The 15,382-nt window shown below is 38.8% G+C and overlaps 1 protein-coding gene across 5 annotated transcripts in view; it reads right to left on the reverse strand.

The window, feature by feature from the left end:
* The window catches only part of LOC102234018 (cAMP-specific 3',5'-cyclic phosphodiesterase 4B-like), a 158,995-nt gene that overhangs the window by 7,967 nt on the left and 135,646 nt on the right, over positions 1 to 15,382 (reverse strand). For 3 of the 5 annotated variants that reach the window (XM_023339525.1, XM_023339526.1, XM_023339527.1), the window contains one exon: positions 12,822 to 12,934. In XM_023339525.1, coding sequence (XP_023195293.1) covers positions 12,822 to 12,934 — 113 coding nt within the window. Of the gene's footprint in view, positions 1 to 762; positions 1,310 to 5,207; positions 5,488 to 12,821; positions 12,935 to 15,382 lie in introns of those variants that run through there. The other 2 variants (XM_023339528.1, XM_014470572.2) reach the window with 2 other exon arrangements.

A 15,382-nucleotide genomic window follows, 5' to 3' on the forward strand; every position in this document is an offset into this window, starting at 1 on the left:
TCCAAATTGGGGGAAACCTGGCAAAAAATTATATTACAAGATATCTTGAAAATCCAACAGCCCCACGTTTAATTTAATCAGGTCAAGAATGCCATTCAATTACAGCCTACAATCAGTGGGGAACACTGTGTATTTTCCCCTCCATTTACACAGGAATTAATTATGATACAACCATTATTTGAGTAACCAGCAGGGGACCAGAAGCTTTTAATACCCCTTTTAAAGTCTCCACAGGAACCAATTTCAAGTTTTATTAAACACATTCACATTTAACAGGAATCTATCCGGCCAGGCAACTGCGTCAGTGTGGAGGAATTTTAATGCAGGTAAGAGGAAATTTTGCACAGTTGTCCCTGATGTCCTTTTTCACATTTTCTCCATACATTTGAAACCATTAGAGACCAAGAAAATATGTGCAGTTGATGGTACATGGAGACCCAGGCACTGCAGCAGCAGATGTTTATGACAGGTTGATGCATGTGCGTGCACACACACATACATACAAACAGAGATACAGCTCTGCAGAGGGCTCAAGATGGAGCCCGAGCTTCAAAACACCCTTCTGTCTGAGCCCCATCTACCCAAAAAGATGGAAATGTTATCAGATCTGCCACCAAACATTAAAAATGAAACTCCACAAATACACCTGATGAGAATTTTTTCAGTAAGAGCAAATAACTAATATGATAACTAAGGAGCAAAGAGAGCTAGGACAATATGAGTGCGGTATCCCAGCGTGATACGTAGTTAAACACCACACACCTTGATGTAACCCCAAGACACCGACAGCAGGTAGTTGGCTTCAGGCATTTTGGACCCCGTTGTTTGGTTCCTACACAAAGCCAGAACTGTAATCCAATAGGGGGGAAAATTTACTGAAGTCAAGCAGGATTTTTTTGGCACCAAAAAAACAAAAAAACAATCCTCTATCTTCTCCTCTTCTCGACAGCAAAGAGAGCAGCTTTATGATGGCTCGCTCTTCCTCTCAGCAGAAAAGGGCCAGTTCCAAGTCTCCATGCTTGCAGATGGAGGAAATAGATTGATAAGATGTTTGGAAAATCAGCAAGAAGATCCAGCTGTATGGGGCTAGAGCGGCAGCAGCAGCTGCTGGAGCCGTGAGTTGGGGACTCTCGGCGTACTGATGAATAATGGAGAGGAAGCAGGGAAGGGAGGAGGGGAAAAACACAGCGATGGAGACAGGAGGAGGAGGAGGGAGAGAGGCAGCGATGTTCATCTGACTGGAGGGGGGGTTCCTCCGCTGGATTTGTCTCGCCTCGCTGCTCTCCCTTTAGCTCTCTCTCCCCCTCCTTTCCCAGCTTCTCTATCTTTCTGTGTTTTTTTCTCCCCTTTTCCATCTCTTTTTTCCCCTCTCACTATCTGCCAGCCATAGCAACACTCTTTTCGGGGCATATGATTTGACAGTAATAGGAAAAGGGGGAGCTTTAATTACAGCTTGTATGAAGTTTTGAAGCAGATATGAGTTTCAAGTTTTTTCCCCCCAAAATAATTTACATACTTTTCAATTTTCAGCCTTTCTAATCCCCTTTAAAGCCACTTATATCAAGTCATCGAGTGAAGGGGATTGTAATTAGGAAGTAAAAACAAACCCTCCTCCTTTACAGTGAAACAATGAGCCACGTTTTGAGGAACGTGAGCCTGTGTGAACTGTATTTTTAATCGCCATTATCTCCACTATCGCCCGCTCCTCTTCAACTCCCCTCTTCTCGAGTCCTCTGTTGTCTCCTGACAACCAAGTGTGGCAGCCATTGTATAGACCTCATAAGCCTGCTCATTATCTGCATCCCATAATAATATTGGATGCCAACAGGGTGTCTGTGGACGGCTATTTTTAACAAGCGGAGTGGGAAAGCTGGTCGGAGGAGGTGAGAAAATAAAAAAAAAAGAAAAAGAGCAGAGAGATGCCAGATAATTGCATCCGTCCCAGTTTGGGGACGGATGTGGCTTATGTGTTTGACTGTGAGAGGAGTGTGTGTGTGTGGGACCATAGAAACAGCATAAGAGAACAAGTACATCAATGCTTTTTTTTACTCATTTAATAGAAAAAATGAGGGGGAGAAATGCAGGAGAGGCTTTCCCTTTTACTTCATGCGGTGAAGCTGCTGAGCTGTCACGAGGACACACCACACACATCGCATCCAGTGTGCCCCGTTCCCTCCCTCCGCCTCATCAATCCCTGGCTCTTTACCACTTATGTGTCAATTTTCCGGCAGTGATCAATCTCTCTGCCCGCCTTCCGGAAAGAATCAATGAATTGTCCTTGGTGCAGGTGCTGCAATGAACAAGGCTGGAGCCACCTGACTGGAATCCACTCTTACATCAGTACCAGCGCTCCATTTCAAGGTGTGAATTTGCTTTTTTGTCAATTTCTGTCAAGACTATTATTTGTGGAGTCCCAGAGAAGAAGGCTGGGGCGGTTTGCTAAAGAGAAAATATGGCGTTTGTCATCTCAGAACCAATCAATTGGAAACTGTAAACAGAGATTCATAGGAGCCTTTAGGTCCAACGTTGTTTGTTCGAACTGGGGAGCATGAGTGGGAGATCAAAGCTTTCCTGAGAGGATTCCAGATTATCTTCCCACCGAGGGAAAGGACCAGAAGAGAGGGGGTAGTTGCAAGGAAAAGAAAAAAAAAAACAGGAGGCAGCCCTTTATATAATAGCTCACTACATAATATATAAGAAAACCAGAAATAACAGTGGGGGGTGTCTCTCTACAATGTGTCAGAGAACTGGGCTTTGCCGGAGGCTGCAAACATGCATTAGTAGGCACAAATGCATAAAACCTACCAGAGTTGCTGTTATTCACTTAAATATAGTTGATGCTTACATGTAACGTGTAGATTTTACAGACGTACTCTAGAGTTAATTAAGAATAGCATCAGAATGGTAATTTCTTTTAGTATTAAAATTAAACTCATTATGTACATAGATTAGACACAAAGTGAAATGCCAGCACATTAGTGGAAGGTTAAGTGGAAGAAAAAAGTAAGGACGTGGGGTTTTTTTTACTCGTGGTGAACATGAAACACAGCTTTGACGGGATTGGAAGCTCTCTGGGTGCAATTTCCGTCACAGTTCAACACGTCCTTTTATGACTGAGTTTAATATCCATGCATTTTAATCCCATGTTCCTCCCTGGTTTTTGTCCCTGCCTACAGTGGCTGGGTTGATTCAGCAGAGAGCTGCCATGACAGAGGCAGGGAAGGTGAATGGAGCCTGTGGCATTTTAGTTTGACCAGCACGGGAGGAATGAGTAAGGGGGGGACACGTAACGCTGAGCTCCTATATTTAGATGTGATTTCATCGGACAGCTCGCTGTGCAGGGCAGCCAGACAGACAGGTAGGCCTGCACAGGGTCTCTCCTGACACGAGGCTGAGAGGGTCCACTCTGCTATAACAGGATGTTAGGGAAGGCCTGATGTGAGATTCTGAACCTCTGGGCACTCTGCCACGTTCTCTGGTGTCTCATTGAAAGGACTTTATGAATGGTATTAAGGGAAATTTTGGCACTTTTAAATAGCTAAATGGCCCAATCTGTCCTAAACCATCACAATATTTCCTGTTTTGTTTAGCTATTTATTCCATTATTTGATGGAATTATCGATTACTTCTGACCTCATTACTATTTCAAATAATAATGAAAAATAAACAATGAAATCCAGAATGAATTGTGTATTCAGAGTCATTCTTTGTACATTGTTTACTTGTATCCTTTCCACCAGGCTGAAGTTGTACCCAACAGCCACTAGTGGGTGCCCTACACTACACTCATGCTGCAGAGAGACCAAAAATTGAAAGTTTTGTAGAGCTTGCAAATTACTTAGTCAAGAATCTTAATAAGCATCAAATGCTAATAGATTTTTAGAATTGAAAACTTTAAAGTTTGTTTTCACTTCACCTGAAATAAATGTTTCCCATGAATATTTACCTTTCTTTCCCCTATAGTGCATTTCCATGTTCTTGTTTGCCAAATTTTGCAAGACTTTGATTTTATTTCCACTTTGCTTGGCTATATGACGCAAGCTGGTAAAACTGGCACCAAAGCTACTCAAAGTGACATAATTCTGTAAAGATCAGGGGAAGAGTCTTGCGTATGTGTTGTGCGTAAATTCACTGGAGGTGCAAAAGAAATACTACCTCTCACTTCCTCTGACTCACAAAGCCATGAAATAGAGACTTAAAGACTTAGAGTGCATTCATACATATTCTGCCCCAGATTACGCAGTACAAAGCATTAAAAACAACAAAAAAAAACAAGTTACAAAATTGGACATGTTTTCACAAATTGCTGAAAACAGCTTTCAGGCTAGGTGCAAAATTTCGCTCAACCTGCAATATCTTACATATTAAATGTAAAACTCAAGATGTTTCTCCAATTAATTTATTTTCAAAGAAAAAAGTATTGAACACAGTGCAAAATTATCCACAGCGGTTCTTCCTTCTAACCCAATATGACCCCTAGATGAGCTTTTTTGCCAGCACACAAATTCACTCTCTGTTGGGTTCGTTAAGATGTTTGGATATGTCATTTTTAATGTGCTTGAGTTAAATATAATTAATTTTTTTAAGTATTTTCCTTATTAACTTGAACCCTTCTGACAACACAAAACCACGCCAAACAACAGAAACAAGCTCACAGTCTGTCTACTCCATGTGCTGTTTTTTTCATCAAACTGCTCAATTTATTTCAGCATTGCCACTTTACAGATCATTTGTGAAACAACAAAAAAGACAAAGTCTAGTTTAAAAAGCAACCTCAACTTTGGTTTCTTTCAATTCCTTTCCAGTAAATACTAAGTTATTCCCATAAACAAAAAGTGCGACAGGAAGGATTTCTGTCCATTCAGAATATTTTCACCAAGACTTCAAGGATAAATAGAGATTCTTGAATGGTGAACAGAGATACAGATGCATCTTTTATCAAAAAAATATTTTTAAAATTTGATGAAGAAAATTGTAGATTGTAAATGCAGAAGGTTGAAAACAAAAATGTCATCAAACTTCAGCCATCATCTTCCACTGCTGTGGAACACATTTAAAGTTCTTCCAAGAAAACCACTTTGAACAGAAAAGGACTGGTAGCAATAACAAATGTTCAACAAAAAATGAAATAAAAAAACCTTCTGAAGCAGTTCTGGACTTAAAGTCCTCAAACAACCTTGAACAGCATGAAATTTAAGTAAACTCACCTTTTTCCAAAAACTTAGCTTCCCTAACTTCTTGTCTTTTCTGTCAAAGCAGCAGGCACCCATTATTGCTGAGCGCGGCGTGCAGACCTGAGCAGGGCGTCCGTCCGTTAATGTGTCTGTCTCGCTCTGACTACAGTATGAGTAAAAGGACTGAGTCCCGGCTGTTTGACTCTGGGAAATGCCACAACTCTGGTGACTCACTTTGGGCTGCGAAGTCTGACTTGGCTTTACCTCACACCCCGTGTATGTGGAGCAATGACTGAATGTGTTTGAGAGTGTGTGTGGAAGAGAGATCTGCCTCACACACACTCCCCCTTATAGGGCAAGGCCCGCCTCCAGTCTCTTTGTTCCTTTTCAGCCTGCTCATTCCCCAGCAGCTGGCGGTCACAGTTCTGATGTTTATGCTGTCAATATCTCTCTGATCAATCTGATCAACAGAAGGCTTGAATTTCTTAGAACAGGATGAAGCAATGCACTTTTTTTTTTGTCTTCGTGGAAATTAAACTTAATGTAAACAGACCAACATCTTAGCACAGCAGGCTGATACCAGCAGCTTCACTGTTGGCTACACTCCGCCACATGATGCATTCAACACCACTAAATATCTGCAAGACAGCATAAAACCCCTCTGCTGATCCAAACATAAATCTGATTTGAAGAGTATAACTACACTTTCTGTGTTTCAGCTGTGAGTAAATGCACTCGCAAGCCACTTTGTTACAAACATCTAGTGACGCAGAGGTTGGATCCCTTTTCTCTTCAGAACTGCCCTATTCTTTATGGCAAACTTAATGTGGTACAAACCCTCACCAGGGCTTTTGGTTTGCTTTTAAAAGCATCCCACAGTGGCTGCAGATTTAACAGCTGCTGTTTCAAATCTCCTTTTCCACCACATCCCAAAAATGCTCAACTGAACTGAGATCTGTTGACTGTGCAGGACACTGGAATAGAGAACACTCATTGTCATGTTAAAAGAATAAAAAAACAAAACGTTTGAGATAACTTGAGATTCATAACACAGTGCATTATCCTTCTGAATGAAGTATCAAAAAATGGGTGCACTTCAGTCATAACGATCAGCAACAATCCAAACCCCAACACATCTGTTACATAGTGACTAATGGTAGGTTAGAATTGTTTTCCCCATATTTGAATATTTAAAAATGGCCATAGATTTCCTTCTTTTTTTATTTACCTTTCTTGCCTTTGTTGGAGTGACGTAAGCTTATTAGATAAACACGATGGAAAGAAATTTAGGAAATAACTGCCCACACACACAAAATGTGCAGATAAACATAAATTTAAAATAAAAAATCCAGACAAAGTTTTTCCTTAAAACTCTTCCAAGTGTGTCTAAGTAAAAGTTTTGACCCTTTCCGCCACATTCATGGATTCATCGATTCATTTCATATGTATATCTACTCTGGTTACATGCTCAAGACAATTATGTGGAAATTCAGCCCACAACTTCTGCACTATAATAAAAAGGAACACACTCAAATTTTTAATTGTAGTAGCTATTTTTCAAAATAAGGGATTAAAACTCAAATTTGACTAAAAACGTCAATTCAGATTTTTTGAACTGTATGTCAAAGCAATTAAGGGAAAAGTTAAAGTACTGAAATTAATCATCACAAATTTGACAGTTTATGTATAAGAACACCAAGTGACTGAGTTTTATTATAGCAGTGTCTATTTTTGAGGTGAAGTAGCTGGACAACAGATGCAATGATGTCACTTTGTGTTAAGGATTTAGGAAGTTAAGCTTATGACTGCTTATTTAATCATACACTAAAAGATGAGTTAATCAGCTGAAAATAATTCTTAGTTGCATGCCTTTACATCAGATGACCAGTTATATAAAGGAATCTGAATAGCTGAAAGTGTGAATATGTAGTACTTCAAAGTTTTTTCCTTTACAAAACTACCTTTGAAACGGTTCTCTTAAGCTCTACTCTCACCCTCTTTGCATAACAGAGAGGGGTTTGCGGCCTTGACAGACGAAAACATCCCAGCACACAAACAGACCTCGTCTCATCTATGCCAGTGATGCAGAACAAAGAGGACAGTCACGTACTGAAAGCCCTCAGCAGCAGGAGCAGCCCCTGTGTCTCACCTTGGAGCTGCAGCCGTAACCTCTTACATTTCACTTCCCCCTCCTGACTCGTGTTTCATACGCTGCTGGAGCTTCAATTACAGTTTTTCCATCCGCAGCACAATAGATGCACAAGGGTCATATTTGCTGATTAGCCCATTCTTGTTAACAACAACAAAAAAAACACAGGTTGAATGTGGCAACCCACATCAGAGAGGGGGCTCAACAGTTGTGTAATATTTTAGTTTATTATAAAAACAGGACTGAGACAGAGATAGCAGATCCGAGGGAGATTAAGCTGCAGTTAGTGCAGACGCACAGCACACATAAGCACGGCAGCACACGTAGACATAAAGTTTACATGCAGTTGATGAAAACATGCTTTCTGAAAAGCTTCTTTTGGTTACATGTAAGAACACGTCGACTCTCGCGCCAAAGTCACAGAGATGAAAAAAGGTCACAACGCACAATGAGAACATTGTGACACCTGATATGCTTCACTGTGAACCAGAAATTTATCACAATGACTAATAATCATTTCAAGAGCCAGAAGACCCATAAACATTAAAGTATGAAGCATAAATAAATCACAACTCAACTGAGCATTGTTTTTTAATGTGGGAGAGTGATTTCAAAACACACTTTTCTAACAAAAAGGTCCCTCTGAGCTCACTAAAACCAGTGAGCACTTGCATATGTGGATGATACGTTTTTGATGGCCCCATATTAGATAAGATGCAATGACTGTCCAAAACTCTTGTTAGATTAATATATAACAACATTTCTTTAGTAGAATATGGTGAACTGATCAGTGGTCTTTTGGATTGCTGCTAAATTGCAACGTCCATGTTGAAAAAGAAGTTCTTCATCTGGTTAAATAACCATTATTGCTGGCCACCTAGACTTTTTGTTGAATTAACCCTTTTACTATAAAGTTCATCAATGCAGCAAATTTTGTTCGAGGATTATCCAACAAGAGGAAACTCAGATTTAAAGGACGGACCAAGCCTGAAGAATAAGGGCATAACACAGCTCATACTTTGGCTAACACAGGTATGCAAGCAGGAAGCGAAATAAACTGGAAACTTCCTTTTTTACGATGTGTTTTGCTTCCTGTCCTGTCACTACAGATCCTCTGGTGATGTTTGATAATCATATTGGATCAATACGGCTCTGTCCTCCAGTCTATCTCAGTTTTTGCTCCATCCCAGATGTACAACTGCAGCTGTATTTTACCCTACTTTCTTATTCAGTCTTTCATTTCATAGAAACATGGTGACGTGTTTTTTGGCACAACAGGTTAACAATGTTGGTTAGAATTGAAGCAGAAATTACAATGTCAGCCTAAAGGCTGCAACACTTATTTTTTTTAATGAACATATACATATATTTTTACACAAGCAGTTGTTTGCCACTGTGCCTACAAACAGGTAGTTTACTAGCTCATTATTCCTGAAGTTTCTCCTGATTTTTTTCTCCTTACTGGATAAATTGCAAAATAACTTTTTACATATTTGGTGAAATTCCTTTGCTATCTCTTCATTTGTAATCTGCATCTGTTGTTGTGTTTGGTAACTGGTCAAAAACTGCTTGGTGCTTCTTTTTTATCAAAGTTTACTTAAATCTCAATGTTTATAACAAATTGTGAGCAAAACCTGAGGGGAAAATCAAACTAAAGCAAAAAGAAACAAAAAGAATATAAACTATAATGCAAGTGCTGATAAAAATAATTGAAATATGACAGGCTGATTTACTAAACTTCTTTTAGCTCACTTAGTTAGGTTGACTTAGGATTATGTTGGCAATACAAAGCATCCAATCTGTTTTCTTAGGGAGAAAGATTTTTAAAAATCCCACATATTTCTCAATTATTCCAAGACCTTGGAAATTTTCGAGCTCCTAAATCAATTCCAACAAGCTAAAATTGGCCAAGGCGCTATAATTTCACTATTATGTCAGATGCGACTAAATCATGGCAAACAACAGGCGTAATATCCTTTGGAATATACAGGTATTATTCAGTTCTGATGTGCTGTTATCCAAAAATGTGGGTTTTTTTAGTGATTTAATCACTTGTTTATAGAGAGAACAGTCCAGCTGACATTCACTTCTGGTTGTTAGCACGGACGATGAAAGAAATAGGATTAGCAACCACCACTAATAACTAACCAAAAAAGTAAGATGGGACGTCTATTGTCGTCTGAAAAGAGCGGAGGAGATCCGGATGGAGACAGGAAGAGAGAGTCATTCTGCCCAGCGGTCAGCAAGGATCCCTCACACACTCATACTCTTTGACACACACAAATGTTCTCTCTCTTCCTCCTGAGTTTATTGTGTTTGACCCACTGGGGGATCTCTCACATCCTGTTGTCCAGTTTTATGAGAAATAACAAGCTTTTCCTCTCAGCTTACGAGACAAATTGTTTTTACATTTTGTTCTCACCTTAACTCTCATATCTGTTCTTTGACCTTAGCCAAGCAAGACAACAAATTAACAGGTCTACAAAACAACTTGTACAGTAGGCTGTGATTAGATTTTGTTGTCCTGTTCATGACATTGATAAGTAGCTGAGAAAAACAAAAATGGATTATATGTCTTGCTTTTTTACATCATAAAAAATCGGAAAATTCCCACCGAAGTGTTTTTGTTTGTTTTTATAGAGATTCCCCAGTGGCACACTGCACCGCAGAAGGCCATAATAACATTAATATGTCCACCAACAAAATAAAAACAAACTTGTATAAACAGTCTGTAAACAGCCTCAGAAACTAAACATTTATAGCACAAAAATTAAACTAGCAATATCCCAGTCAGCATTTTTCCCCTCTACAATTCTGATCCAAATCATATTAGAAAAGTCAGAGTGAAAAGCCACTGATTCGGAAAATTTTAAAACTCAGCATCTTTAAAGTGCAGTAAAATAATACACTACTACTAGTTTCTTCTCTCACAGCAAGAGAGGCTATAAACCTCTGACAGCTATTCACCCAAAGCTCTGTAGCTTTATTGTTCATTTCTGAAGAGAGATTGCACTAGTTCATCATATACTGTGCTATTTTTCTTTGAATTTCATTAAATGTATTGATTAGTGTTTTAGGTGTACTGCCTGTAGCTCTCGCCCACGCCGACAGGTGTCTACACACAGTGCAGAACAGGTGACACATACACCAGGTGCACCAGCCAATACAGTCTCTCTTTCACATAGGCACAGTAAAATCTAACATTGATCAATTGAAAGTAGAATTTGTTCAGCATTTTCACCTCCTGTCCACATTGAAACTAAGTGTATGGTTAAAAAAACTGAAATAACAAAACAGGAAGTTTATATTCAACGATACCATCACTCTGAACAAACCAACTCAAGTTTAAACTTTACAGTAGTGTGCTAGAAATGATCATCAACAGCTGCATATTTTTAATGGGTATTTTACAGCTGCCTCAGTTTGAGCATTCACAGTAAACTTAAAATGCAAGATGAAAAAGTGATTGACTAAGAATAAACACCAAGTCACATACAACATAAACTGCACATTTCTATTTAAAAGGTTAGTCTAGAATTTTCTTAGTTCTAGACTAAGAAAATCTAGAACTTTGCATGGTACCAATGAAAAGATACCATGAAAATGTATCTTTCAACTTTAATTAGATGTGCACAATATATTGTCATTGGATTATCAGTGTGTCCTCTGACTACTTTCACCAGGTGAGGTGGGTGAAGATGTTATCATCACCTGCTGCTTTAGCATGCATATTGCAGCATTTTTGACTGGACTCCCCAAAGAGTGTGGACTTTTTCTTTTGTTTGTTTTTTGAACAGAGACTCTCCACTGTAGTTTTCCTGGATTTTAGATTGTTTGGAAAATCCCAGATTCATTAGATCATTAATATAAATCTAAAACACACCCACACATATGAATATAAGTTATGATTCTTAAACAATAGCCAAGCAGTGACCTTAGAATAAAATATTTCTAAAACCCTTTGCTTGGAACATTACCAGTTTAAGCTGCTGCAGAATTTGATTAGAAGAAATCATGATGATAAGAAATCTGAATATTAATCAATAAGTTTTTAAATGTTCCACTGGTTCTAATGACGTTTTTTTCCCCCCCTTTACAGTAAATTGGTTCATGGAAAGATAAATTTAGCTTCATAAATATTTAAACATTCTCTATTAACTTCCTTACTTTCGAAAGGAGGATGAAGAAATTACCAGTACTTCCCATCCACTATCAATGACGCAACAACCAACACAGTTAGAGTGGCACTGCAAAATTATTTAGTAAGATCTAAGTGTGAATTTACAGGTATGACAAACTAATTGTTATTGGAATAAAACCTACTAAATAATGAATTAATAATAATAATAAATAAAACCATACCTTGCACATGTACATAGCTAAATAACTTCTATTTTACTGTCATTCCTGCACTTTATATTTTATATTCATATCTATATTCATATCTTATACTGTATTTTATTTTATTCTGGAGTAACCTCACAACATTGGAACCTCAAAACATTGTCCTGAGCCGTATGCAACAAAATTTCGTTCTGTATACACCCTCTGCATGCAAAATGACAATAAAGTCAGTCTAAGTCTAAGTTTAAAATAGAAGTACTCTAAATATGTAATTTGCACTTTGTTTTGGGGCTATTATCTTGAAAATGTTAAGATTTTGTTTTGACAAGTTTGGTTCAGATCCACAGTGAGACAAGTGGCTTCCTCTTACATGTTTTTTTTTTTTTTTATGGTAGCATAACTTTGTCTCCAAAAGTTAGGTTAATTATGCAGAAATTGTTTTTTTCTACAGCCATCAAAGTTGAGAGTACTACAACAGTTTTTTAAAACATTGCTGAGTAAATGCAGCAAGGTGCTTTCTACAATATTATTTGATTTCTAGTAAATAAAGGAACTTAATTTACTGACTTTAAATGTCAATATCAAATACCATTACAAATCTGAGTATAAAGGTTATGAGGTTACTTATATAAAAAAACAGGAACTGAACCTTAGTGCACATCACACTGAATCAATGATGCAGAGGAACCAGCGGACAGTGAAAACAAGTTTTACAGGAAACATGGGCTAAGAGTCACAGCCGAGGTAATAACAGTTGTGTAACCAACTTTGTAGAAATGTGGACAAATGAAAAAAATTTATCAAGCTTCGTGTTGATTTAGGAAATAATTAGCTGATAAGAAACATATGTATGCAGGCAGCTTTATAAGCCAGTCAGTAAACACTGCAGCGCCCCCTGTGGAGCCAATGCTCTCCTTTTCAGCATGCTGGACAAGTTTCGACCTGGGAGAAAACTTCTGACCTTGCTTGGGAGATGCATTAAAACTTTGGATTGGATTGGTTATACTCTTTGCTCTAAGCAGTCTAAAAGTTAACCATTCCTTACAGGTTTGGAGCAACAAGTGTTTTATTTTGTTTAAATATGATAAAACATTCTGTTTTGCACTCTTCAGAAAATTCTTCAAAGAAAAAATGAGAAATGTGGTCTCCCCTACCTTATTGGAGGCCATGTCGCTGACAGACCGGTACGTCTGGATGGTCTCCAGCTGGTCAAGACACCAGTCCAACTCCTCCATTGTCTCCATGGCCAGCTTCTGGTACGCCTCATCTGTCAGACACCCGGTACACAGAGACACACTGTCAGAACAGACAGCGTACATGGAGCCCGAATGTTGCCCACCCGGTGCACGGCTCTGCTGCGGCTGCTGTGGAAGAGGGTGAAACTTTAGCTGTGCCACCCGGGTGCAGTGCTCCTTCATCATGAGGAGGTGCAGCCGTGGCGAGCTGTTGGAACTCGCAGCTGTTGATAGAGCAGAGGAAAGCTGCAACCCCGACCTCGCTCCGTCTGCCTCGGTGCGTATGCATGTCACACATTCAACCCCCCTCCTTTTCCAAATCTGCGATCCTCAGCCGATTTGCATAATGTCGCCCCCCACCACCACACACACAGCTCCAGGAAACCAGATACTCCCCACCTTTTTCCATTGCCACACACAGACACACTCTACCCCAACTCACAGGAAAGCAACACATCCAGTAGCACTTCTTTTGCAAGTATTTTTTCATTAATTTATTATTTTTCTTCTGACTATAGGGCTCTGAAAAAGCATCACCCCAAAACAGACTCATTTTTTCAAATTTCTGTTTTAAACACATTTTAAAATCTGGCAAAGATACAAGTTAACATAAAAGTTATTCTCAAATTCAATTAAATTAGGAAAAAAAATCTATCCAAACCATCCTGGCCTTATGTAAAAAAGTCCTCTAACCCATTTTTTGAGTTTTAACGGCAACAGGTGCCATCAAATATTTGCAACAACTGCCATTTTACATCCCCGTGGGAGAAATTTGAACCAGTCGTTTTTGCAGGATTGTTTTAATACAACCATATTGAAGACATTGAGAATGAACAGTCTTTTTAAAGGTATACCCTTCCTCCTCTGTTTTTGAGCCATTCTCTTGCTCGTGTCCTTTGACTCTTTGTCCTACAACATAGGTTTGATCAAGCTTAGGGTTATAAACTGCTGGGAGGACATTCTACTCTAAAACTTTCTGCATCACTTAAAGCAAGTTGCAGAGTTTCTGAAAAACCAAAACAGCCCCGGACCAACATTTCTTACACTATCTGCAGGGATCTACCCTACAGAAAATGTTGCTGTGAAAATATGAAAGCAAAGTTGCTTGAAAGCGTGCAAACATGACGGTAAAAGTCGAACCACAGACAAGACACAAATCTTGATTAAATCTGCAGAAATTAAATGCAGCAGGAAACTTCACTTTCTAGCTTCATCTCAACCACATTTAGTTGAAACATTTTTGGTTGAAACACTTTGAAGAGACCTGAAATATTCACATTCTTTGGGATTTTTGATCATCAATGCCACAAAGTGTATTGATTATTTAAGTAGTTGTCAGTCATTGTTCTACTACATTGTTAAATTGAAATTCACTTTCTTTAGGTGTCATATTGGCATGGGCCTTTATGTAAGATTTTGGTGACATAACCTTGAGAAAAATGTATCACAATATCATAGCTTAACAGAAATTTAAAAGAAAAAACATTAACATTGTTTAATTAGTTTTAGTTTAGACAAAATAGTACTTTTTACTGCTGCCAAAACAACAAAGATTTTTGGAAGTTAAGTTGTAGTTTTTATCATGTACTGATTGTGTGGTTTTAGGATTTGTCTTTGTTGTATGCAATATTTTTTTGGACTCTTTCAGTTAGCTGACTAGTTTGCAGCAACACGTTGGGGAGGGAGAGCACCAAGTTACTCTATGCCCCTTACAGCCAGAGAAAATTTTTGGACGTTTTGGTATTTATTAAAAGAATTTGAATTGTATGAGCCTTGTGATAAAAAAATGTTAGCCATTTTGACACCATAACTTTACAACCAGTCCCTGCTCATTTCATTAGTATGCAACAATGTTTTTATATTCCAAGCCAACATGTTAAAGAGAATAATTTTATAAACCTGTGGTATAACAATAAGGTGAAGAACTACAAAACTTAGAAATGAAAATAAAAATAATGCATGCAATAGAAATTAATATTATTATTTCAATCCTTTCTCTTCTACACAGCTATAAATCAAATCTGGAGAGGGTGTTTTGGAAAGCAAAGAGAGTTTGCTGGTTGGGTCCAAGGAACACACACACACACACTTGCATCCGACGCCCCAGCGCTGTTTACACTCTGGGTCTCCTAGCTGCAGAGCACAACATGGCAACCGGGTTGGACAGCGGCGACCTTAGCGCAGCCGCGTAGAATCTGTCCCCTGCTCTGATCTCTCAGCCATCAAAGACGCGAGCCTGTTTGCTCTCCCAAACACGAGAGGCACCTGGCACTCTGCCAGCTGGCCTCTCTCGTTCTGATCAGGGGATTGAGAAAAGGAGAGGCAGTTTGTGTGTGTGTGCATGTGTTTACTTTCACACCACCAGCGCCCGATGTTCAAATGGTTTACACCTATCTGAGATTTTGCTTTCCAGTATTTCCAGTGTCTTTGAGGTGGTTTATTTTTCAAAGATCATGGGATCTTTTGATTTATAAAAGGCA

This window comes from Xiphophorus maculatus, chromosome 9 (genome assembly GCF_002775205.1).
Source record: "Xiphophorus maculatus strain JP 163 A chromosome 9, X_maculatus-5.0-male, whole genome shotgun sequence".
In the NCBI taxonomy this organism is placed as follows: domain Eukaryota; kingdom Metazoa; phylum Chordata; class Actinopteri; order Cyprinodontiformes; family Poeciliidae; genus Xiphophorus; species Xiphophorus maculatus.